The 24,707-nt window shown below is 41.7% G+C and overlaps 1 protein-coding gene across 3 annotated transcripts in view; it reads right to left on the reverse strand.

The window, feature by feature from the left end:
* The window catches only part of RIPOR2 (RHO family interacting cell polarization regulator 2), a 163,758-nt gene that overhangs the window by 72,429 nt on the left and 66,622 nt on the right, over positions 1-24,707 (reverse strand). For all 3 annotated transcript variants that reach the window (XM_040432881.1, XM_040432880.1, XM_040432882.1), the window contains exons 4-13: positions 23,732-23,810; positions 23,466-23,489; positions 20,770-20,823; positions 17,879-18,028; positions 16,246-16,309; positions 12,917-12,960; positions 10,028-10,153; positions 9,708-9,856; positions 5,309-5,438; positions 993-1,685 (exon numbers count right to left, since the gene is read on the reverse strand). In XM_040432881.1, the coding sequence (XP_040288815.1) occupies positions 993-1,685; positions 5,309-5,438; positions 9,708-9,856; positions 10,028-10,153; positions 12,917-12,960; positions 16,246-16,309; positions 17,879-18,028; positions 20,770-20,823; positions 23,466-23,489; positions 23,732-23,810 (1,513 nt within the window). The remainder of the gene's footprint in view (positions 1-992; positions 1,686-5,308; positions 5,439-9,707; positions 9,857-10,027; positions 10,154-12,916; positions 12,961-16,245; positions 16,310-17,878; positions 18,029-20,769; positions 20,824-23,465; positions 23,490-23,731; positions 23,811-24,707) is intronic.

Below are 24,707 nucleotides of genomic sequence, written 5' to 3' on the forward strand. Positions count from 1 at the left end.
TGAGGTCTAAAGCACCTTCGGGGTCTGATGGTCTGATCTGAGGTCTGATGGGGCTTGGAGGTCTGATCTAAGGTGTGATGAAGAATGGGGGTCTGATCTGAGGTCTGATGATAATTGGAGGTCTAATTTGTGGCGTCTTATGGTGCGAAAAATACGGTACATTGTATGAGTGCATGTTGTATACTATTAGTAACAGATACAATACAGTTATATCACCATGTACTCACTCCACAAAACAATGGGCAACCAAGACATGCATTTAAATGGAAAAAGGACTGAAAAACGCAAAGAACATGCATTAAACAATTTTATTTGTGTGAAATATAAATGAATATAAAACATAAATCTAAGTAAATGGACATAAGCAGTCACTCAGCATGTGTATACTAGAACTTTTAACCCCCCCCCTTCAGATATACTAGTTCACTTATTTCATGCATCACCATGACTTGTGCAACAAAACGTGTTTTAATACAGTAAATTTTGAACAAAAAACAAACAAATGCACAAAATACTTTTTAAAATGGTAAAACATTTCTGTGAACCAAACCTGTAAACCAGAACTGTAAAAAAATATATATATAATCGAAGTTTCCCTCTTTTTAGCATCAACTTAAAAATAGAAAAAAAATACATACACAAACTATGAATATAAAATTCTGATAAAATGTCTTTGTTTTACGATTAGGCTTTCATCGCTTGCTCGTTTTTGTTCACAGATAACACTTAAGTTTTTTTGTGAGAGGATGTATTCCTTCATATTTATCCAGGCTATTCACAGAGTCCAAGGAAAAAAAATAATAAAAGAAAGGGACTCTAGAAAGCACTATAAACTAAAGAAAGTCTGTATTAGACTATTAGAATACCCCGTTCCATCCAGAGTATAATCATTGTGTTTTTTTTTTGTATTTTAAGTGCTATCAAGTACAACCACCACACATTGGTACAATCAGGAAAATCTAAAGACAGAGTGGGGCTTTGCATTCACTTACTTTTAGGACATCTTCAAGGTGGTTTATTTCCTGGTACAATTCTTGGTACTCTGGATACTGGTCTTTACAAGGCTCGAGAGTAAGGAGTAGTCCTTGCAAAGATTCCTCTAAAGTTCCATCCAAGTAGGACCTAGAAGCTTCAGCTTCACTATATGTGGAATAATCAGACTGGAGTCTCTCTGGAGCAGAAGATATTTCTGCTGATGTCAGCCTTTTTACCAGCTGCTTGGTAATATTTCCTTCACAATTGTCTAGCTCCACAGGCTTCAGCTCAGAGACTTCCTCTGAGTCTTGCAAAATTGACACTGAGACATTTGAAGTTATGTAGATGTTACTATCCACAGTGGGCAGATGGCTTTGGCAAGCACCAAGGTCTGACTTATCTCCTACAAAGGTTTCCTCAGTTTCATTAGCACGCTCTGCAATGGACTGAGAGTCCTGTGACTGACCAACTGCATCTGCAGAAGAACTGGCACTCATACTGTCTTTCACCGGTTCCTCTGATGACAAGTCACTGAGGTTATGCTCTGGTGGAGTGACGGTGATTTCGGGATTTGAGCAGCCCAGAGAAGACGAGGGAGTTGATCTTTGTGGTGTACAGTCACCATTCGGCAAGTGGTCAAAGCTTAATGAGAGGGCTCTCTTCTCAATGATTTCCACGCTGCTATCGAAAACATCATCTTGCAGATTTGACTAAAACAGAAAATACACAATATAAATTCTCAACACACTCAGTAAGGACAGGTCTTTTGAAAACCTATAACAAATACAACACAAAAGTTATGAACCTTTCTACCAGGTCCAGAAATTATGTACGGCGGAAAATATTCCTAGGACAAAATAAATTTTACGGTGAATCTTAGACCTTAAAGGGGTTCTCTGGGAATTAAGAAAATAAAATCACTGAATATACTTAAATATTACTTTATTATAAATATATTCCCAAATACCTTTTATAAGTTATAATAGCTTGTTTTGTCTGGGGAGCAATGGTCAGGGGAAATAAAATGGCCGCTGTCCTATTAGTACACACAAAACCTGTCCTAATCACACAGGAGGACAAGTTACTTCACCACAATGAGCTAAAGAGCTCCCATTTCCACAGAGATTCAGCTAAAGTTCTTATCATCTGTAATCAGGATCAGAATTCCTGACAAGTAGGAGAGGAGGATGAGGCAGCTCTTTAGCTCAGTGTTGTGAAGTAACTTGCCCTCCTGTGTGATTAGGACAGGTTCTGTGTGTACTAATAGGGCGGCAGCCATTTTATTTCTCCTAATGATTGCTCCCCAGACAAAATGAGTCATTATAACTAATGAAAGGTATTTGGAATATATTTATAATAAAGTAATATTTAAGTATTTTATATTTTTATAATTTAAGCATAATTTCTGGCATGGAAGAATAGATTTTAAGTATGAGAACAATAAAGTGAGACTGAAGATTTGACCATATTAAAGTGTACCTCCAGTGATGGACTTGGCAGCATATGTACCTCAGTGCTAATCTAGAACTTAAAAAGAGTTCTTTATGATGTTAATTAACTTGTAGGATGCGTGCCTGTTGATGAAACATGAAACGTGGTTGCTAACAATACGGCAGCATTGGCTGGGACTGATTCAAGAAGGTAGTCTCTGTGAGGTAGTAGGAGTGGGAAGTGTGATGTGAATTGGCATGTTTTTAGATAGAGTGACGAAGACTGGACTGCAGCTCCACTGTATGTGTAACATGGCAGAAAATACCAACTTTACATTCCTGGATTAGGAAGCAGCACCAACAGCAAAGTTTGAGAATTTAGGATTCACATGGATACTGTACATTAAACGCTAAGAGCACAGTGCATTTTTCTCTGCAGGTACACTTTAAGAACAAGACAATGTCTTATGTAGCTAAAGAACTGGTTTGAAGAAACAGGAAGAATGAAAGCACAAATAGATAATAAACTACAATTAATGCAATTACAGATTTCTTTGAAAACATTAAATGATGAAACTCTGGGCCGCACCATGACTAATGTTCTGTTGTTCTTTGTATTTTTTACACCTGACTCCTGAAGATACTCTCAAGAGTCGGTAAACTACAATCATTAAGTAAGCATGCATCCCTACACTTCTGCACAATGGTCTCATACTGTATGTTACGGATAAATGTTTCTTTGCAATTTTCTGTAACCCTGCAAAACTGCCAACAGCCCTAAATAGGAGACCTGAAATGCTGAATACTATGGACTCTCTGAAGTTAGCTTTTCAGCAGTCTTCTGGTTGGATGCTACAGCGGTCACTCACAAGAATAGAGCAGAGGCTGTGGAAAAGCTCACTTAAGAGAATGAAGAGAACTTTAGTGTTACAGGCCATTTCCAGGGCACAGTGATGATAATAAACTATACACACAGGTGTGTACAAAGGAATCATGGCACCCCATAGCAAAGGTCACAATTGGGTAGGCCCTCATATAGCTTTATAAATGTAATTAATTTTAATTGTCATTTTTTTGCACCATTAATTTTTTGTAATTACTACATAAATTATACTTTTGCTGTTATCCTTAAAAAATAAAATCCATACAATCAGAATGCTGAAGGTCCATTCCCGCTTAATGTCATAGTGCCTACTTGAAAGAAAAGAGCAGGGACTCCTTAGAGCAGCCTCCGATACAGGGAGAGGCCAAACCTTGACTCCACAGAGAAGAGCAGAGACTCCCTCCAGTGTTGGAAAGGTAGAAGGGCTATTCGACCCAATTGGGCTCCCCAACCCAGCAGACCTCATAGCAACCGCATGGTGTGCCTTAATTGGCGATACGCCCCTGCATACACAATAATATGTTTAATGGCTTTTCAGGTCTCCTACCTGGCGCTGTTAGCAATTTTGCAAAGTCAATCTGCTCTGTTCCTGAACCACTGCTCCCCAATTTACCACCAGGGAACAGAGATGCAGGACTATAAGGTATACTATAATGTACTGTTACTTTTTAATTTTGTGCCCATAGAGACTTCTTGTTATAACCTGGAAAATACCATTAACAGGATTGCACCCCATCTTCTTCACACAATGTGGCCAAATCCTGCGTTGAAGCCTAGGCTGAATTTTTTTTGTTGTGCACAGATTTTTCTCTCGCTCATTGATGGTTAGAAAAGTGTGCCACTGAAAACCACATATAAAACCATATTTGAGATTTTAATATGTAGTACCATGATGCGAGTTTACATAAGGGGCATGATCACATTTCCTCCATGACATAGTAGTGAGATAGGTGATCAGAGCATACCTTATCCAGTGATCTGTCTTAGGGCTCATGCACACGACCGTGTGCTGGCCGTTCCGTGCATTGGGGGCCGCAATTTGTGGTCCCCAATGCACGGCAACATCTGTGCGGCTGCCGCAGACAAATCCAGACCCATTCAACTTTAATGGATCCGTAAACTGTCCACACCGCAAAAAAAGTAGTGCATGCACTACTTTTTTTGCGGTGCGGGGGCACGGACAGAAAACCCATGGAAGCACTCCGTAGTGCTTCCGTTCCATGCCTCCATTCTGCATCTCCTGGATTGCGGACCCATTGAAGTGAATGGGTCCGCGATCCGTGATGCACATGGCCGGTGCCTGTGTATTGCGGACCCGCGTATGCGGGCCGCAATATGGCTACGGTCGTGTGCATGAGCCCTTAATGTGCTGTGTGGGGGATTTGGCTTGATCTAAAAAACACTAAAAAACCTTCTAACCTCTATCTGTGGCAATTCTACTAGCTCTGACATTCTGATCCACAATAGCACCCAAAAAGATGAAAACACCAGAGAAATGAGAAGAAAAACAATGCTGCATGCATGACAGCTCAACCAAGGCAAGAGAAGTACACACATCCACTTGCGTATAACTCACATATCTCTCTCGGCCTGATCTAGGCCTCAGCCTGAGAGATGGCAGGTCACTAAAAGAGCGACTGCGGCGGAGTTTGTCAAAGAAAGTCTCCTGAAGTGCATCCATAATTGACAGCCGCAGCCTGTCTGGTGGAGGGTTGAACCATTTCTTCAGCAGGTTAAAATTAAAGGGGATGTTAGTAAGCACAGAGCATACAAGGTACTGAAGTGTGGAAAGGTTTGTGTTAATTTCATAAAACAAGCATTTTGGATACAAGTAAAAAGTACCATGCACCATTCTACGGTGTATTCGCCAAAGGCAAATCACACTTTGAATATAGACCGAGGATTTATGGAGGTTTCAAGAAATTAAGTTCAGAATTTTTTACATTTTTCAGAAAGTTTTCAAACATACAAAAATTCTAAGCATTAAATAGAGACATTTAGTAAGAAAGGAGATACTTACAAAGAAGGAGTGGTCTTTAAATGTGGGTGTCTCAGGGGTGCCCTGGCTATATATGGAGACTCTTCTTTGGAGAGCGGCAGCTTTATTTATATTGCCTGTAGATGGCGTCAGATCCTCTGTATCGAAGGGGCTGCAGCACAATAACATTTTTAATCAGGAATCTCAAAGTTTTATGAAATTAAATACACACATCAAGAGCACCATTCAGCAATCTGACTTTATAAATTCCACAGCCAAATAGCGAAGTACATAAAGCAACTTAGGCTATGTTTACATCACCGTTCAGCCTTCCCGTTCTCCTGCTCCGTTTAGGAGCAGGAGAACGGAAAGGACGGAAAAGGCACATAACTGACGCCAAACTGAGTCAAACGGAGCCCTTAGGACCCCATAGATTATAATGGGGTCCGTTAGGTTTCCGCTCAGAAAATTATTTTTAAGCGGAGACAAAAGTTGTGCATGCAGGACTTTTGTCTCCGCTTAAAAATCATCTTCTGAGTGGAAACATAACGGACCCCATTATAATCTATGGGGTCCTAAGGGCTCCGTTTGACTCAGTTTGGCGTCAGTTATGTGCCTTTTCCGTCCTTTCCGTTCTCCTGCTCCTAAACGGAGAAGGGGAACGGAAAGGCAGAACGGTGATGTGAATGAAGCCTTAAAGGGGTTGCCTGAGTTTTTTTTATTCTTCTATCTTTCTAACTGGGCAAATGTAACAGCTTTCCAATTAACTCACTATCTCCACCGGCTGGTTTCTCGGATTTCACTGAGGGTCACATGACCTATGATGTCAGCTTCTCACCCTGCTCTGATAATGTTCCTACACAAGCTTGAGAGATCTGTACAGGAGAGGTCACTGTGCTGGCCACGCCCCCTGCTCTTGTGGCTGCTGCTTATTGCTCTCTCCTCGGATTCTTAACCCCTTCAGCTGCAAGTGTTTACAGTGTAGCTGCAGGCAGTGATGAGACAAATGCTGGGCACAGGAGCTGAAAGAGAAGTTCTGCAGAGCATTGCAGGTAGGGGGAAGATCCTGTGTGTATTAGCAGTGTCATTGTACAGCTGGGACTTGTAGTTCTACACATACATGCTGCTGAGTCTCCCAGCAGGCAGACATGTCACTCAGGGCAGTACTTATATTCACTCCCTTAGCAGTGCAGGGGGAGGGACAGATTGTTTTTATTAACAAGTAAACAAAGGGCCAGAAGAGAACGAGGGTAATGAGGAAATAGATATTTTTTTGCCTAAAACTTGCTTAGCTTAGTTATGAATCGCTGACCATCAGATTTACAGTGCTATATCTTTTTTTACACAACCCCTTTAAAGGTGTTGTACAGACTTAGAAAACATGGCTTTTCCCAAAAACAGCACCACATCTGTCCACGATTTGTGTCCAGTATTGCAGATCAGCTTTACTGAAAAAAAAAGAGGCGGAGCTGCAGTACCACACAACCTGCGGTGCTGTTTTAGAAGAAAGTAGCCATTTTTTCCTAATCCTGGGACAACCCCTTTAAATAAGGGCTCATTCAAACGGCCGTATGCTGTCCGCAAAAATGCGTATCCGTTTTTTTGCGGATTAGATGCTGTCCCATTCAGTTCTATGGGGCCTTTTCTTCCATTGCACGGCTCAGCAAAAAAATTAAACATGTCCTATACTTGTCAATGAAAATCAGGACATGGCACTATTATAGTCTATGGATCAGCAAAAAAACGGAATGCAATCTTTTTTTTTTGCAGACATGCTGAACGGTCCGCAAAAAAACAGGTCTGCAAAAATGTCGTCTGAAGGAGCCCTAAGTTACATCCATTCACAGCTGTCTTGTAATGAAAAACAATATGTACATAGTGCCAGACAAAGGACATGCAAAATGCAAAGAGAGACTGCGGACACAGAAGTCTTCAATACAAAAGGTGTGATTTATTCACCAAAACAGTGCGACATTTCGTCCTTACATGGTCTTTTTCAAGCTTGAAAAAGACCATTCAAGGTCGAAACGTTGCACTATTTTGGTGAATAAATCACAGCTTTAGGGCTCCTTAACACGAACGTATTTTGGGTTCCGTATCAGTTTTCTGCGTTCCGCATACGGTCCATATACGGAACCATTCATTTCAATGGGTCCGCAAAAGATGCGGACAGCACTCTGTGTGCTGTCCGTATCCGTTGTGCTGTCCCGTGGCCCTGCAAAAATTATGAGTCCTGTCTTATTCTTGTCCGTTTTGCATCAGTCTCTCTTTGCATTTTGGATAATGGGGGTCCTACAGGCTGGTACCCATCATGGCTGGCACCACCACCAATTGGACATTTTTTTCATAAGTGCTGCTACAACCTTCTTTGGTTTTATATAGGCAAAAAACAAGGGGATGAACAGAAGGAGTCAAGAAGAGGAAAAAAAGGGAAAGATTGGAAAACGGGCTGCCTACCCTGACAGTCAGTCTTGAAAGGCTGGAGAATACCTAAACGTGTATAGCAAAACCACAAACTATGTGACCTCAAGTCGTCTGACTCCTTGCTCTAATGAGTAAACAGGAACTCTCTCTCCCTGCGACCGACTACCTGTGAACTATAGGATGACATCACCAATCAAAGCCCTGCTGGTCCCTCAGGCCCCTCCCCACCCTCCATGTTATTCTGTATATCTCTGTACTCTGTTGATGATATAATGTCTGCCCATCTAAAGGACCAGAAGTGCAGATCTACTCGCATAGTAGGTGAGAGTATACAGTGTTTAGCTGCAGTTCTATAAACCTCCTGACGCACACTGCCTGTCTGTACTATCTGTGTGTGCTGACTCTCCAATGTAGTTCTAGAGGTTGTAGCTTCACACTGGCAGCCTCCAGCACGTAACAGCTGACAGGGGAGAGAGATGAGAGGAGAAACATGCACATGCTGTATCACCTAGGAGAACATGGAGACCCCGCACGGTAAGTGTATAGCAGCCATGTCACTAATCTGAAACGGCTGCCCTAAGAGGACACAGAGAAATGCAGTGTGGAGAGACTACACCCCCTCTGTCTCTGCAAAGCCAGGCATGATGGGAAAAGTAGGAGTTATTAAGAAAACCATATCTGAGGGGAGAAGGAATCAAGATGGCTGACAACCCACAAATTATACATATAAATAAAACAGGTATACACGAGGCATACACAACAGCCTCTATCTTATTCTCTAATAATCGCCTATAGGGTGTTTTTTTTTTTTTTTTAAAGGGCCATCCATGCCAAAATGGTCCAAACTATGCTTTTCAGGTCAAAAATATATCTAAAAACCCATACAATGTGTGGCACTCTTAGCCAATACTGTTGCATAGGTCTGGCCAAACATTTAGCAGGACTACTTGTAACGATCCTGCTGAACGTCAAAATCAAACGTGGTGAACATTTAGCCACAATTTAGACCAGATCTTCAGAACTGGCGTCAAATAGCCACAGAGTGTGGCGTGCACTTGCATAAATTTTTGTGATTTTTTTTTTTTTGGGGGGGTTACGCCCCAAAGTATACTTTTTTTTTCTTTTCTTCTAACGTACACATCAAACTAAGGGCTCTTTCACACTTGCGTTCTTGTCTTCCGGCATAGAGTTCCGTCGTCGGGGCTCTATGCCGGAAGAATCCTGATCAGGATTATCCTAATGCATTCTGAATGGAGAGAAATCCGTTCAGGATGCATCAGGATGTCTTCAGTTCCGGAACGGAACGTTTTTTGGCCGGAGAAAATACCGCAGCATGCTGCGCTTTTTGCTCCGGCCAAAAATCCGGAACACTTGCCGCAAGGCCGGATCCGGAATTAATGCCCATTGAAAGGCATTGATCCGGATCCGGCCTTAAGCTAAACGTCGTTTCGGCGCATTGCCGGAGCCGACATTTAGCTTTTTCAGAGTGGTTACCATGGCCGCCGGGACGCTAAAGTCCTGGCAGCCATGGTAAAGTGTAGTAGGGAGCGGGGGAGCAGCATACTTACCGTCCGTGCGGCTCCCCGGGCGCTCCAGAGTGACGTCAGGGCGCCCCAAGCGCATGGATCATGTGATCACATGGATCACGTCATCCATGCGCATGGGGCGCTCTGACGTCATTCTGGAGCGCCCGGGGAGCCGCACGGACGGTAAGTATGCTGCTCCCCCGCTCCCCACTACTACTATGGCAACCAGGACTTTAATAGCGTCCTGGGTGCCATAGTAACACTGAACGCATTTGGAAGACGGTTCCGTCTTCAAATGCTTTCAGTACACTTGCGTTTTTCCGGATCCGGCGTGTAATTCCGGCAAGTGGAGTACACGCCGGATCCGGACAACGCAAGTGTGAAAGAGGCCTAAGGCATAAAACATGATGTGAACCCACCCTAAGAATTTTTTTTTCATACGCAGACATTAATTTGTGGTATAAAACACTACTTAGATCAGTGGTACTTACCACCAAGTTACTTCAAGGTTAAGTTTGATAGTACCAAGGTCATTTATGTCGACAGCAACAGCCTGAGGATGTGCAGCAAAGAGGTCCTTTGTTTCACAGGTGACACTCCCAACTAGGATGTGGGCTGCAATCCCCTTAAGCTCCGTTACCTTAGGGATAGATAGAACAGAAGAAATTGTAATACAGAGTCCGGTGCAAGACTTTGGTGTATTTTCCGGTAGGAATTTGGTTTGCGACCTGCCTGCCACATTTGTATTTAGTGTTCCCTATACATTGTCGTCTATATGTTAGGCGACACTTGTGTAACAAGAACTACTTACCTTAATCGATATTAAGTTGTTAATCAGAGGGACGAAAAACATCTCATCACCATCCCAACTCTGCTTGCCATTAACCTCTATTTTTCCTTTCAGTTTCCACCTTTGCCTTCCATATCTCATGAATATCTGTGAAAAAAAAAAAAAGCTTCACTTTTAGAATTCATTTTCATTTATATATCGTGCATTTATTGCTACCTTGGTACCTACAAACTTCATTAGTCAAATTGTACATATGTAATTAAAGTTTATTCATTTTGGGCAAAATGAGTGAGAAAGAACATTTTGGACAATGAGGTTTCTATGTGGATGAAAAGTACATAATGGGGAGGGGCAATTTATAGCATAGATTTGGTGGACAGGCAAAAGATGTAACAAATTCTATTAAGAAGACTGTGCATCTTAGCCCAGCACATTTTTCAGATCCACATTTTGATGACCATTCATTTCTTTTGTTTTAATAAAAAAAAAATAAAAAAATTTATATATATATATATATATATATATATATATATATATATATATATTCGGCCATTTTCTTTCCCACTACACCATTCACTGTATGGGATACGTTTTTGTACGCAGCGATGCCCATGATATATATATATATTTTTAAAATATTTTTTTATTTTGAGAAAAGGGGTGGGGGTGAATTGAATTTTTATAATCCGATAAAAATTTGAATAAAATAACAGAATTTGCTCCATTAGTCTATACAGAAATCACTGTATTACAGTTCAATGCTGCCACCTGCTGGCCTGAACTGTAATATACAAATAATGAGCCTGGAAGCTCAGGCTCATTACCATGTATGAACGCCTTCCTCGATTTCCACCTGGGGGAGGCATTCATTACTCAGAAACGCACAATGTATGAAACAGCAGGCACCCCAGTGCTATGGCACTCACTTCAATCCGGACGCCATCTTTAAAAGACCAGACATCCGCTGTACATGTACAGTGGATGTCGGGAAGGTGTTAAAGGCCATTGACACGTTCGAGGCACTTTATAATTGCATATTATTCATTTTGGGCTACAAATTATTTTTATTAGTTTTTATAAAAAAAATTCAGCAGTTTGTTATACCTGCGGATGTAAATCCGTCTATTTGCAGACTGTCCCTCCTGAGTCCCATCAGTTGACGGCTCAGGTGTAGCCTTATCTCTGATCTCCTGACCTCATAAACACTCATTTAAGTCATGTTATTTTCAGTTTAATGAGAGTTTAACTATAATAAGTGTTTTTATGGTCAGGAGATCAGAAATAAGGCTTAACATGAGCAGTCAGCTGACGGCTCTCAGGAGGGACAGTCTGCAAATAGATAGATTTTTAACCACGTGTCAAAAACGAGTGATTTTAATAAAGAAAAAATAATTTTTGCCCAAAGTGAGTAAAATAAAATTAATGATGGTGGCCACAGCCTTTAAATGCATGGCTGACTTTAGAACAGATTACTATATGATTGCATACCTTATATCGGCGAGTTCAGCCTACTTATATCTAATGTGTCAGCTTAAAGGGGTTGTCTCATCTCGCCATTACTCGTCTTAGTAATTGCGAGATGAGACAACCCCTTTAAGGAAGATACAAAATTATAAGGTGCAGCTGTCAGCCGCAGAATAATGATCAGACATGAACACTCTCATACACTTCTCCCAGCAATAAACAAAAGAGCTACTTTGTTTTTTGCTGTTATGGAGGAACTGTGGTATGTTTCCCTCATGTGTACTGCGTGTGCATGTGTCATATGTGTGCCTGGTCCTTGAACTGATCAGAACTGAATAAGATGTGCGACTCTTTGGGATCAAAGACATCAATTTAAAGGTGTCCCCCAGAAATTAAGAAAATAAAATTACTGGGAATGCTTAAATATTACTTTATTATAAATATATTCTCAAATACCTTTCATTAGTTAAAATGGCTTGTTTTGTCTAGGGAGCAATCATTGGAAGAAATAAAATGGCCGCTGTCCTATTAGTACACACAAAACCTGTCCTAATCACACAGCAGGACAAGTTACTTCAGAACACTGAGCTGTCTCCTCTGTGCTTTGCTTGTCAGGAATTATGATCCTGAATACAGTTTAATATGATCTTCAGCTGAATCTCTGTGGGAATGGAGTTCAAGAGAAGACATGAAGTACAGAGAGATCGGGACAGATTGTGGTAATGTGGGGCTATGGTAATAGAGATTCAATACAAGTGCTGCTGATGATTATCCACACCCCCACCTCCTCTCTGTACTTCAGCTGTCTCCTCATTAATTTGGAAATATATTTTTGATAATAAAGCAATATTTAAAGTATTTTCATAATTCCCAGAAAACCCTTTTAAGCTCCCACAATATGTTGAGTTGGCAACTACTGATCTACAGTCATCGGGATAATTATAAAAGGGTCCGGTACTTAAAGGGGTTGTCTCACTTCAGCAAATGGCATTTATTATGTAGAAAAGGTTAATACAAGGCACTTACTAATGTATTGTGATTGTCCATATTGCCTCCTTTGCTGGCTGGATTAATTTTTTCATCCTAATATACACTGCTCGTTTCTATGGTTACGACCACCCTACAAACCAGCAGTGATGGCCGTGCTTGTACACTACAGGAAAAGGCACTGACCTCTCTAGTGGTCGGGACCACAGGAGTGTGCATAGGCCAGCGCTTTCTCATATAGTGTGCAAACGTGGCCACCACGGCTGGATTGCCGGGTGGTCGTAACCCCAGGAAACCAGCAGTGTAGAATGTGATGGAAAAATGAATGTAGCCAGCATAGGAGACATTATGGACAATCACAATACATTAGTAAAAGCTTTGTATTAACTTTATCTACATTTCCTGAAGTGACAACTGCTTTAACATTTAATCTACTGAATAAGCCAATAATTCACCAACCTCATACTGGTCTCCAGGACACAGACGTGCAAATCCAGCCAGGCCTATAAGATAAAAGATACTCTTTAATTGGTTGTTCAGAACAGTTTTAGACCATATCAATAGTCTGTTTATCTAATAATGAAATGACAGGCTAGACCAGGTGTCGGCAACCCGCGGCTCCGGAGCTGCATGCGGCTCTTATGAACCTTTGCCGCGGCTCCGGCATGGGCGTAGGAAGCGGGGTATCAAATCCCCCCAGGCCAGCAGCAGTGTGTGTGCGGCGGTGGCGGGGCAGGCACTGTGCGGCGGCGGCTGGGCAGGCACTGAGATGAGCGCTTCCATTGTGGAAGCGAAGCGCTCATCTCCATAGTGATCAGTTTGTATCGCCGTCCTCAGGACAGCGATACAAACAGAAGGCTGTGCGGAGGAGCAGGGCAGGGAGGTGTGTCCCTTTCCTGTTCCTCTGATAGGCTGCCAGCACTACTAGGCCGGCAGCCTATCAGAGGCCGGCGTAGGCGGCGCGATGACATCATTGCGCCGCCTGAGCCGTACAGCGCTGGAGTCGGGACACAGGCCGGAAGAGGCCTGCATCGCATCGCTCCAAAGAGGTGAGTATAAGTGTTAATTATTTTTTTTTTTAACTGGCAGTCTGGCACATAATGGGGGCCCTGGTATTATACTGGCACATAATGGGGGGGGCCTGGTATTATACTGGCACATGATTGAGGAGGGTCTGGCATTACTGGCCCATGATTGGAGGGGGTCTGGTATTACTGGCCCATGATTGGAGGGGGGTCTGGTATTACTGGCACATGATTGGGGGGGGGTCTGGTAAAGGTAAATTAAATATTTTAATTAGCTATTAATTTGCAAAAATATATTTTACATTGTTAAGTGAAAAAGTCATTTTTTTCTTCAGATTGACAGCTGACTGCACGATCCTGTATATAGCATTAAGGTAAGAAACAATATATGCAGTGCTATATTTGTTTTAAATGTCGCAATGGTTTTGCGGCTCCCAGTTTTTTTTTTCCTTCGGAAACGGGTCCAAGTGGCTCTTTATGTCTTAAAGGTTGCAGACCCCTGGGCTAGACGGACAGCTAGTCAGGGCTAGACAAGTATGCGACCACTAGGTGGCAGCAACGATTCACATGCACATCATTTTAGAAATAATGGTTAGGTCTCATAAGCTTCAGTATTTTCATATGAGTTTGTCGACCCAGTAAATAAGCTACTGCTGTTGTTACAGATAATTTGGAGTGAAAATGCAAACTCATGTCTCCTATAACGTATCTAGGAATGCTCTACCTATTCTATGCATTGAAGATGAAGTGACTCCTTTGAGGACATTTCATTTGCTGTAGAATGGTTAAAAAAAATAAATAAAAAAAAGCTCACAATTATTATTATTATTATTTTTAAATCTTCCTTAATTCAGTGTTCTACAACAAAGGGCTCTCCAGCCATTGGTGCAGGGACAGCCGGCATGCCCTAAAGGTTGCAGACCACTGGACTGATTCGTCTTAGCAATCTAGCAAGCCTCTGGGTGGATGACCTTCACCACGTCTATTTTTTTTTATGTACCAAAACCCGATAATGCGCAAGTAGTCACACACAGGGGTCGCATCAACATCACAACGATGGCAATTATGTGCAAGAGACTGCTGGGATGTAATTATCGGACTTACATAAACCTTTTTCAATGCAATCACTGTGAAGATTATGAGGACACCAGGTAAATAGTGATCATAATGGAAGCTCCATTATTGCAATGGCTTGCCCATTTCCCATTCATACTGGCTTCAAAACTCTTCTACATGTACCATGAAGGCAAATCTTAGACCCACATTCAAAAGTAAGAGTAAAAAGATAAAAGGTCAGTCAGTATACATGTCCTTTTACACTGGCTGACACAGGCAATTATTGGGAACAGACCGAATGCTCCCAATAATTGCCTGATCGTGAGCGGAGGAAAGAGCTGCATTTATGTGCAGCAATCATCTACTCTGTATGGGGACACACATTCCCATTCAGACTCATCGTTGCTGGGCAGTGTACCCTGCTTACACAGGATGATTTGCTGCTCACAAACAATGATTTTGGTACCACATCAATGATGCTTTCTGAGCAGTTACTATATATATATATATATATATATATATATATATATATACATACATACATATATATACACATACACACACATATACACACATACGAATATATACGAACACTCATTCCAGACAATCAGCCTGATAATTTGACTGTCTTAAAGGGCATTAAGACACAAATAGCAACCATGTCTAAACCCTGCAGAGAGCTTAATATATGTAGTGAGTCACAGAGGAACCTTTGCAGCCTTGGCATACTTTACATTTATAACCCTAACCTCAGGTAAATAGAATATCTTCAGGATAGTTCACCATTATCACATCAGTGGGGGTCCGAGTCCAGGCACCCTCACTGATCAGCAGTCACAGGGAGCTGCCACACTCACCGGAGCTCCAGGCAGCTTTTCAAGCACAGTGCTGTATATTGTATAGTGGCTGTGCTTGGTATTGCAGATCAATGGGGCTGAGCTGCAAATATGTGACCAATGTACGGTGAAATAACATGGACTAGGAAAAGTCTGTGGCCTTTTTAACAGCTTATTGGCATGGGTGCTCGGAGGGGGGTGGGGTGTCACGGTCTACTAAAACGCTTCTGCGCATAAAAAATAAAAAAAAGTTGTTACTAAGAGCCTGGGTTCTTACAGCTGCTTTACAGCCCAAGAAAGCTCCAATCCTGGCTGTTAACCCTTTGATCATGCTGCAGTCCATACCACAACATGATCAAATAGCACTCCCCCTTGCGATCAGATCACCAGCTATTCCAGTGAACCATTTGGGAGCAATCCGCAGTGAGCCCTGAGTACCTAAGAAGGACCCCAGGACTGGATTGTATATAAAACTGAATTGGTAACACTCAGTTATTAAGTTATTGATACATTTTGGGGATGAATAACAGAGGAACAGCACAACACAGTTCTAGGAAAGGATGCTCCAGAATGGTTATTCCATTGGTGATACAATCATTTACTGTAATGGATGTGTCAGGAGAGGTGACTGGTCGTCTTCAAGTACTTTTATTTTATTTTTTTATATTACAAACCTGGAAACTTCCTGGCGAAGACCATAATGGTAAAATTAAGATTCCACAAGGTGATCCTCTCCACTTACAATATCAATACAAAGACACTACAGACAGCAGCTGAATACTAGAGGAGCCATGTGTTTTTAACTCGTGGTAAAAATCCAAATGCATTCACCATAATATAACACAAGGCAATACGGACAAGAAAGTACTACCTTTCATTTTGATGTAGAATTCACCCAATAAATGTTCCATTTCGGACTCAACTGTGCACATATTCTGTAAAATATCAGCAAACAAACATGAAAATAGAAACATGCAAAGTGGATGACACATTGTAAACCCAGCTCATACTAATAATTATATAGTATGACCGCTGCATTCTTTACATAAGGGGAGCTACATGAACTAAAGTCTGCTTAAAAAAAATGTGAAAAAGTTTTAGAGTTTGTTTTAGTCATTGTTACCAGGACTTTAGGATAAAGGCCAGAAATCTGAAGTCGATCTGCCCCTGCCACCATGACAACACTTCCTGTTCTGTTCCAGTGCGACCATAGGGACACTGATGTGGGTGTTGAGTTAGATTCACAAACTGTCCTAACTGGCTTAAGGTTATGTACACATTCTGGGGCGCTCTTTTAATATTGTATTTTACTCATTTCATTTGATCGGAGATAAAAAGGTAAACAAAAAAAAAACAGCCGGTCTGCAGCCTGTCAGATTCTGTTCCTTTGAATCCAGTCATCTGACGGATTATGTGTATGATCATGTATCTGACCAATTTATTTCAATTGGTCTTTATTCAAAACAATTCAGACCCTTTCTCTGTACAGCCTTGAGATTCTATAATACCAGGTTACCTGATGGCTCCTTATCTATGATCTCCTGACCTCATAAACACTGATTGTAGCTCAATGCTCATCTTACAGATAAAAATATGACTTAAATAAATGTTTATGAGCTGTTACAAGTTCAAAGATAAGGGATATACATAGTCAGCAGAAAGTGAAAGCAAGATGGTCACAAATAGGCAGTTGTCAACCCTTTATTAAAAGTTTTCAGCAATTTTTGTCATAAAGACCCAAACTGTGTTAAATGCAATCATACAAAAGGTGTTGCCCCAAAAGTGTTCATAGCCTTTTAGCCATATACTTAGAAGTTTGATAAGAATTGAGCTATAATAAGTGCTTATGAGGTCAGGAGATCGGAGATAAGAACTAAACATGAGCTGTCAGATGACGGGATTCAAAGAAAACTGAAACTGATGGTGTTAAAAAAAAAAAACAGTATTCAGGGCATCTCAGAAAGGGCTGAACATTTTAAATAAAGCCCAAAATAAGTAAAATGCAAATCAAAAAAATTGCCCCAAAGGTGTCCATAGCCTTTAAATAGTGTCAGTTTTATGTGTGTAGACAATTATTTAGATCCCCACAATACCTCTATAATAAGAGTGGGCTGCAAGAACAGGAAGTATTCTCATGGGGCTGCAGGATTATATTAGGTGAAGATATTGGGCCTGCCACAGGAAGCACTGATGACGCTAATAATAAATACTTTGTTTTAATATTCAGAAATGGGGTTTTTATAGTATTTCTTCTGGTAGTTCTCCCTAAAGGCGCCTCATTTATCAAAACTAATAAAACCTTCTGATGAAGAAGAATCTGTGCTCTGAAAGTTTGCAAATATACATTTTCTGGTTAGCCAATAAAAGGCGCTACTACAGTAATGCTATTGTCCTTTGACACCAACATATTCGCAGATTTTTGTGGCTAACATGGTACCACACTATTTCCGATGGATCATAAATGGAGGGATGAAAGCAGCATAGCCGATATTTCTCAGACCTACCTCAGTGTACTCTTTGTAACTCTTGTTTATTTCAGACAAACTCTCCCGAGCCGCCTTGCTTGAAGGTGAAGCAGCAAACGCCTGCTTCATCTTACATGCCCCCTCACGTAGGCGCCTCTGGATACAATATGCTTCATACAGTTCATCAACCTTGTAAAGAGAAAGCCATATATAAAATCATATATCAATCAGTGCTTACTGGGGTTGATTACCAGCTACTTTCATACATGTGTTTTTTTTTCTTTCGCGTTTTAAGATCCAGAGGATCTCAAAACTGGAAGAAAACCCTTCAGTTTGATTTAATACAAACGGCTGCATCCGTGCCATTCAGATGTGGTTGTATTAAATCGAAAATGAACAAACCGAATCTGGCAATAACAGGCAGCGTTTTGGTGTCCGTCTCCAAAGCGGATTAGAGACTGAACTGATGCATTCTGAGCTTTTCCATTCTGAATGCATTAGAATGCAAACTGATCCGTTTTGGACCGCTTGTGAGAGTCCTGAACGGATCTCACAAACGGAAAGCGCGAGTGTGAAAGTAGACTTCCCCTTCTTGACTGAGCAGACGACTGTCAGAAAAAAAACAGATCCGGCACAATTGACAAAGTTTTTAGTGCCGGATCCGGCGTGCTTAGTTTCGCAAACTGGACACAAAACCGCAGTTTGCAGCGGTTTTGTGACCGGTCACAGAACGCAACAAACCGGAAAGCATTCTGTTCCAGTTTGTTCAGTTTTGTCCCCGTTGACAATGAATCGGGACAAAACTGCTGTTTTCTCCTCCGGTTTTGAGATCGTCTGCCGGATCTTAAAACTGGTAAGGAAAGCGCAGATGTGAAAGTAGCCCTACTCAGATCTAGGGCAGCACGGTGGCTCAGTGGTTAGCACTGGTGACTTGCAGCGCTGGGGTCCTGGGTTCGAATCTGACCAAGGACAACATCTGCATGGTGTTTGTATGTTCTTCCCGTGTTTGCGTGGGTTTTCTTCCACACTCCAAAGACATACTGATAGGGACCTTAGATTGTGAGCATCAATGGGGACAGCTGGATGCCATAAAGCGCTGTGGAATATAGTAGCGCTTCGGCTCCATAAAGGGCAGAGCTGTGCAACCTGAAGTTATCTGACGTAGTCCGAGACTGTGCAACCTGAAGCAATCATGAGACATGGGGGGAATCTCAGGTTACCTCACACTGTAGCTAAACTGTAGTCACAGATCACAGCTCTGTCCTAATGGAGCTGTGCAAAAAACAGCCAGGGAGAAAGATGTGAGAAAAATAAAAAGCAGGTCAAATAAATTGCCTGACCGGTGGGTTACTTGGGGGTGCTCTGAGTTTCGGGATCAAGGATCTGTCACCTGGCAAGTGGGCCTAGTAACAGTACAGAATTCCTTATTTGACCCTGGTGATTTTGTTTTAGGCTGTGGATTTGGAATGTGAAACTCTAGACAGTGTAAAGAGGTCCTGTCACTGCTCCTGACATGCCCACCTTGTAACAATCCTGGAGCATGCCTTCTTATGAGGCCATGTTGTACTCCTCCTTCCTGCTAGAGGTTTGCAATGAAGATCTCCATCTGGGTGTTAACAGTTGGGGCGTGCCCCTGCACAGTGTGACACGGACAGCACAGATTGGATAAGGTCAGACTGTGTAGGGGCACACCACCAATTGGTAACACCCATCTGGGCCTTCATTGCAAAGTGCAGGCAATTCATTTATACCTTCTAGCAGGAATAATAAAGGAATGACAACATAGATTCATAAGAATAGATGCTCCAGAATGGTTACCACAAGAGGGATGTAAATAGTTTCTAAACCAGACATGTCAGAGGGTCCTCTTTAAAGGATTAACGGGGAGCGCTTAAAAAGTAGTATCAATACCCTTTATTTGCATTGCTCGATAGAAGAAATAAGACATTTATGGAATTTCTGTTCCCTAAGAAAGCATCCGCAAATAAAGCAAACAAGTATCTGCTTTCATTACGCAGGAAGTGTGCTTCAGTATATTACAGGACCCAGGGTAACAGGTGGCACCAAAGAGAGAGAAGCAGATATGTGCTGCACGCAAAAACGTGACCCACCACAAGACAGCTGGAAACCCTGCTATTTACTGGGAAAAATAAGACTATTTATAGCAGCTACAGCCGAGAAGAAGCAAAGGAAAGAGCAAGCGTCCAACGTGCAGTTACCTTCTTACACGAGACAAGATAAGCTTCCATTCTTCGCTAAAAGCACCAATCATTTAGTGTATGCGATTCCGAAACTTGCATATATTGACAGTATGCTGACTTTTAGGGGTGCAATTCTATATGGATTTGTATTAAGCAATACTTTCTCAGGCATGCAATCAACGCCCTCATTAGGTTCTGTGGGCAATTAACACAAGCGCGCATCTTTTCATAGATTAGCATCAGTCTGTAAATACACCGGGGGGAACTTATGATGTACAGTATCCAAGTCAGTTCTTCTGGGGGCAACATTGCTGTTATTTGCAACAAATTTATCAAATTGTCGCAGAAGGTTGATAAATCTGTCACATCTTTAACCCTTTTCCGGAACGTCAGGATTTTCAGTTTTTTTGTACTTCCAGCTTTCCTAGTGCCATAACTTTTTTATTTTTCTGTGCACCAAGCCATATGAGGGCTTGTTTTTGCGAGACAAGTTATACTTTCTAATGGCACCAGTTAATATCGCATATGATGTAGCAGAAAGGTGTGGGGGGGGGGGGGGGATTGCACCATAGTTTTATGGGTTTCACCATGTAGTAAAACTGACCTGTTCCCTTCATTCTTTGGGTCAGCATGATTACAGAGATACCACACTCTAGGTTTTCTGATATATAATCTAATCTGCATACATGACAAAATAGTCTACGTCACCATGTTTCTGGTTGTAATTACCTTACTCATGTGAAATTCCAGTCGTCTTATATATCGTTCAATGGTCTTGATTTGCTAGGGAAAAATAATAATATTTGAATTGGGTAGTTATGTCAGATATAGCCAGACGTGTGTTCTAAATATCTAGTTTTAGACCAATATGCAGGTCACACTGTAATATGTATAGAGCAGCTCGCATGGGTAGTCGAGCATATACACCTGATAACTATAACCCCGAAGGGTACAGCACAGGTTAGAAGCAGACACGCATTCTAAGTATACACTATTCTGCGCAGTTTATTCAGGTCTCAGGAAAATTCCTTGGTGGAGACATCAAGTCTAAGCTATTGTGTATACTCAAAAAGAATCTAAATGCCAGCTATGCTTTGCAAAACGTGGATCGTGGTGTCCCAACTCTCCAATGAGGGTCAGACATGACCGTCAATATACCCAATCCTCTCACTAGAGCAGGGATGGCCAACCTGTGGCTCTCCAGCTGTTGCAAAACTACAACTCCCAGCATGCCCAGACTGCTTACAGCCATCAGCCTACAGCAGGGCATAGTGGGAATTGTAGTTTTACAACAGCTGGAGAGCCGCAGGTTGGCCATCCCCGTTCTAGAGATAAGCTTCTGCCAGAAGTGTCCGGCAGTGGCTTACTCTTCGCTCCCTAATGAGAAAACATGGTGTGTATGGGGGATGGGGGCCATCAAGAGGAATAGCTGTTGGCCAAATAAGATATCAGATAACCCTAACCCTTAGTTACTTTCACACTCGTGTTTTTGTGCGGATCAGTCATTGACGGATCCGTTTAGATAATACAACCGTTCAGAACAAATCCGTTTGTATTATCTTTAACATGGCCAAGACGGATCCGTCTTGAACACCATTGAAAGTCAAAGGAGGACGGATCCGTTTTCTATTGTACCAGATTGTGTCATTTGGCTCAGTTTCATCAGACGGACAACAAAACGCTGCAAGCAGCGTTTTGGTGTCCGTCTCCAAAGCGGATTAGAGACTGAACTGATGCATTCTGAGCTTTTCCATTCTGAATGCATTAGAATGCAAACTGATCCGTTTTGGACCGCTTGTGAGAGTCCTGAACGGATCTCACAAACGGAAAGTGCGAGTGTGAAAGTAGACTTCCCCTTCTTGACTGAGCAGACGACTGTCAGAAAGGAAGTGTTCCTTCCAATCGTCTGCTTATCAGTGGACTCTGCAGCTATTACTTGCAGTGATCGATCTCCTCCACAGTTCGTGGAGCAGTGATAGTTAATGCCATCGCTTGCCCCCATACAGAGTCATAGTTTGCCAGCAGCAGAGGCTGTTTAGAGGTAACGATGTGCTGGTTATTCTATCAAATACAGATGTATATAGGTATTTAAAAAGGTCATGTACAAGTACAGAAACAGAAGAATAAAAAATGACCCCTTAAAACTTATTTTATTAAATTCTTTCTTTCAAAAAACCTGACAACACAGGCTATCTATGCAGAAATTCCCAGGGTAAGCGAACGGAAATCAGATCCAGGTATTTACCAGATCACATGTAGGCCGCCAGTGGTTATTCGGGTTGGAAGGGAAGAAACAGAGGGAAAAAAAAAATATACCCTACTGTACCCCTGCTAAATCCTCAGCCCGGGGATGACTCCTGAAGGTGGGGCCTCCCCGTCCCTAACCTGGCTGGCCCTAAAAAGCCCTTAAAGAAACTGGGTTACCCTACTGCTCCAACGCGTTTCCCCCACCAGGGTTCATCAGGGGGTCGTGTGGGAAAAATTGGTACAGGGCCCAAAAATAATTATTCTAAATAGATACTAAAGTAAATAACAAACAATGGTATATTACATGAACCGGAGATTGGCAGAGATAGTATATACAAGGGACAGCCATAGAAATCACAAGTGGATCCCCCCAGTGAGGTCATGATAAATCCACATGTGGTGGTCCCAAATAACGGACATAGCCAAAGGTGTGGTGATGCCAGCGATGATTTAGGTGACCGCATGAATGATCCTATTACACGATGAACGAGCGTTTCATTAAGTAATCTGCTGCACCTTTACACCAGCAGATGGTCGCTAATGATCGGCATAGTGCCAGCTTTACTGAACCCAGCTCTCACAATCTCAAACAATTAGAAATATTTCTACACCAGAAGCCACTGCACTGCAAAGAAAAAGGAAGGATGTTTCATAACTAGTTTCAAGAAGTGAGTTTTGCAAGTGGCTTATGTTTCTGATGTTCTCTTCAACTCTGTCACTGCTGCCCTAATGCCAACTATGCATTACACGTTAGGGGTAAGAGCAATATCAGATTTTGGCATTATAGTCAATAAAATGTACCGTAGTTAAAAAAAAACTAATCTTTAATTTGAGAGACTTCGTGACAACTATTGATAAGTACAGATTACTGGTCTTTTTTCCCATCCATTTAACATATACAAAAAACCGTATACGTTAAACGGATGTTTCAGACTGATGCCATACAGTGGCATCAGTTCACCATACAGTTCTATTGTGCAAAAATAAAAAAATAAAAATCTAAAATAATTAAGGGTCATTTATCAAGATCGGCATTTTCTATGACAAGCATCTGATCGGTCGCTATGGGTAACTAAGCCAGTTCTACTTTATACCAGTTTGATTAATGACCCCATAGGTCTTTCAAAAGTGTGAACAAGCAATCACAATATAAATATAAATCATGTAATAGCACGTACCTTATCCAGATCATATAAGACCCCCTGCAATGAAGAAAGGGAAAGTTAGGGCAGGAATAAATGGAGAGCGGTTGAACAGACTATGCTAATTACACCAGTGCGGGTAAAGAATGTATTGCCGGGCAAAACAGCTAGGATACATTACTGATAACGTGACTTCTCTAAAACTGCAGACAAAAGCCCTTGTGTATGGTATTCACAATCGCCCACGCCACCAGACTTACCTACACTTACTCCACTAAAAAAATCCAGCGCTGGCGACTTACCAGTCTTGAATTTCTCTTCATGTCCTTTAGTTGGGCAGTCAGCTTGTCTAGCTCAGTTTGATGAACGTCCAGATACTCACTAGAGGGAGAAATCAAACACCAGGTATCATTACATAGCCGTGAAATACAATACGTAAGAAATCAGCCTATTATAAGAGACTTCCTTCTGCTGGAGATGTATATATTTCCAAAAGGAATAAATCTGACACGGCCAGGACCACTTCTACAGGTGGCTATTGGCTTGATTCAGCCATAATATTCATCATTACCTCAATTTGTTTTTATTAAGTATATGTACACATAGACAGCAAACCATAAACTCATACGAGTAGCCAATACCCCCTGGACAGATTAGCCATAGTTATCTCAATTTTACTTTTTGTAGGTTCAAACAATGTAGCGGTCTTTTATTAAATTATTTTATTTCGAAACTGGAACTGAATGCAAAAAAGTATTTGTACTTTCCTATGCCATAGGATCCACATACGAAATGCATGAAAACCTGCACTGAAATTTACAATCCAAACCACTTCATGACCAAGCAATTCTCATTTTTTTTTCGTTTTTTATTCTCTGCTTTTCTGGAACTATACCTTTTTTCTCTGTTCACATCGCTGTGTGAGGGCTTGTTTTCTGTGGGACAAGTTGCACTTTCTAATGGCACCATTTAATATTGCATACAATGTAGTGAGAGGCTAGAATACAATTCCAAATGGGGTGGAACTGCAAAAAAATGCAATTCCTTCACATGTGATGTATTCTCTGTTCAAATACACTGCACCTGCCCCTCACTGTTGGGAGTTTAGTGACTGCGTGAGGTCTGGACAGATGACCCTCCATCAGCAGCCATCTTAGGGACAGGACCTCTGTGCAGATAGCACAGACGATCTGCCTAACAAGGGGGCACGGCTTCTGAAATATAGCACACGGCACAGGATATCAACAAAGGCTATATTAGTAAGTGCCATATAGTTAT

The sequence above is a fragment of the Bufo bufo genome, chromosome 5 (assembly GCF_905171765.1).
Source record: "Bufo bufo chromosome 5, aBufBuf1.1, whole genome shotgun sequence".
In the NCBI taxonomy this organism is placed as follows: domain Eukaryota; kingdom Metazoa; phylum Chordata; class Amphibia; order Anura; family Bufonidae; genus Bufo; species Bufo bufo.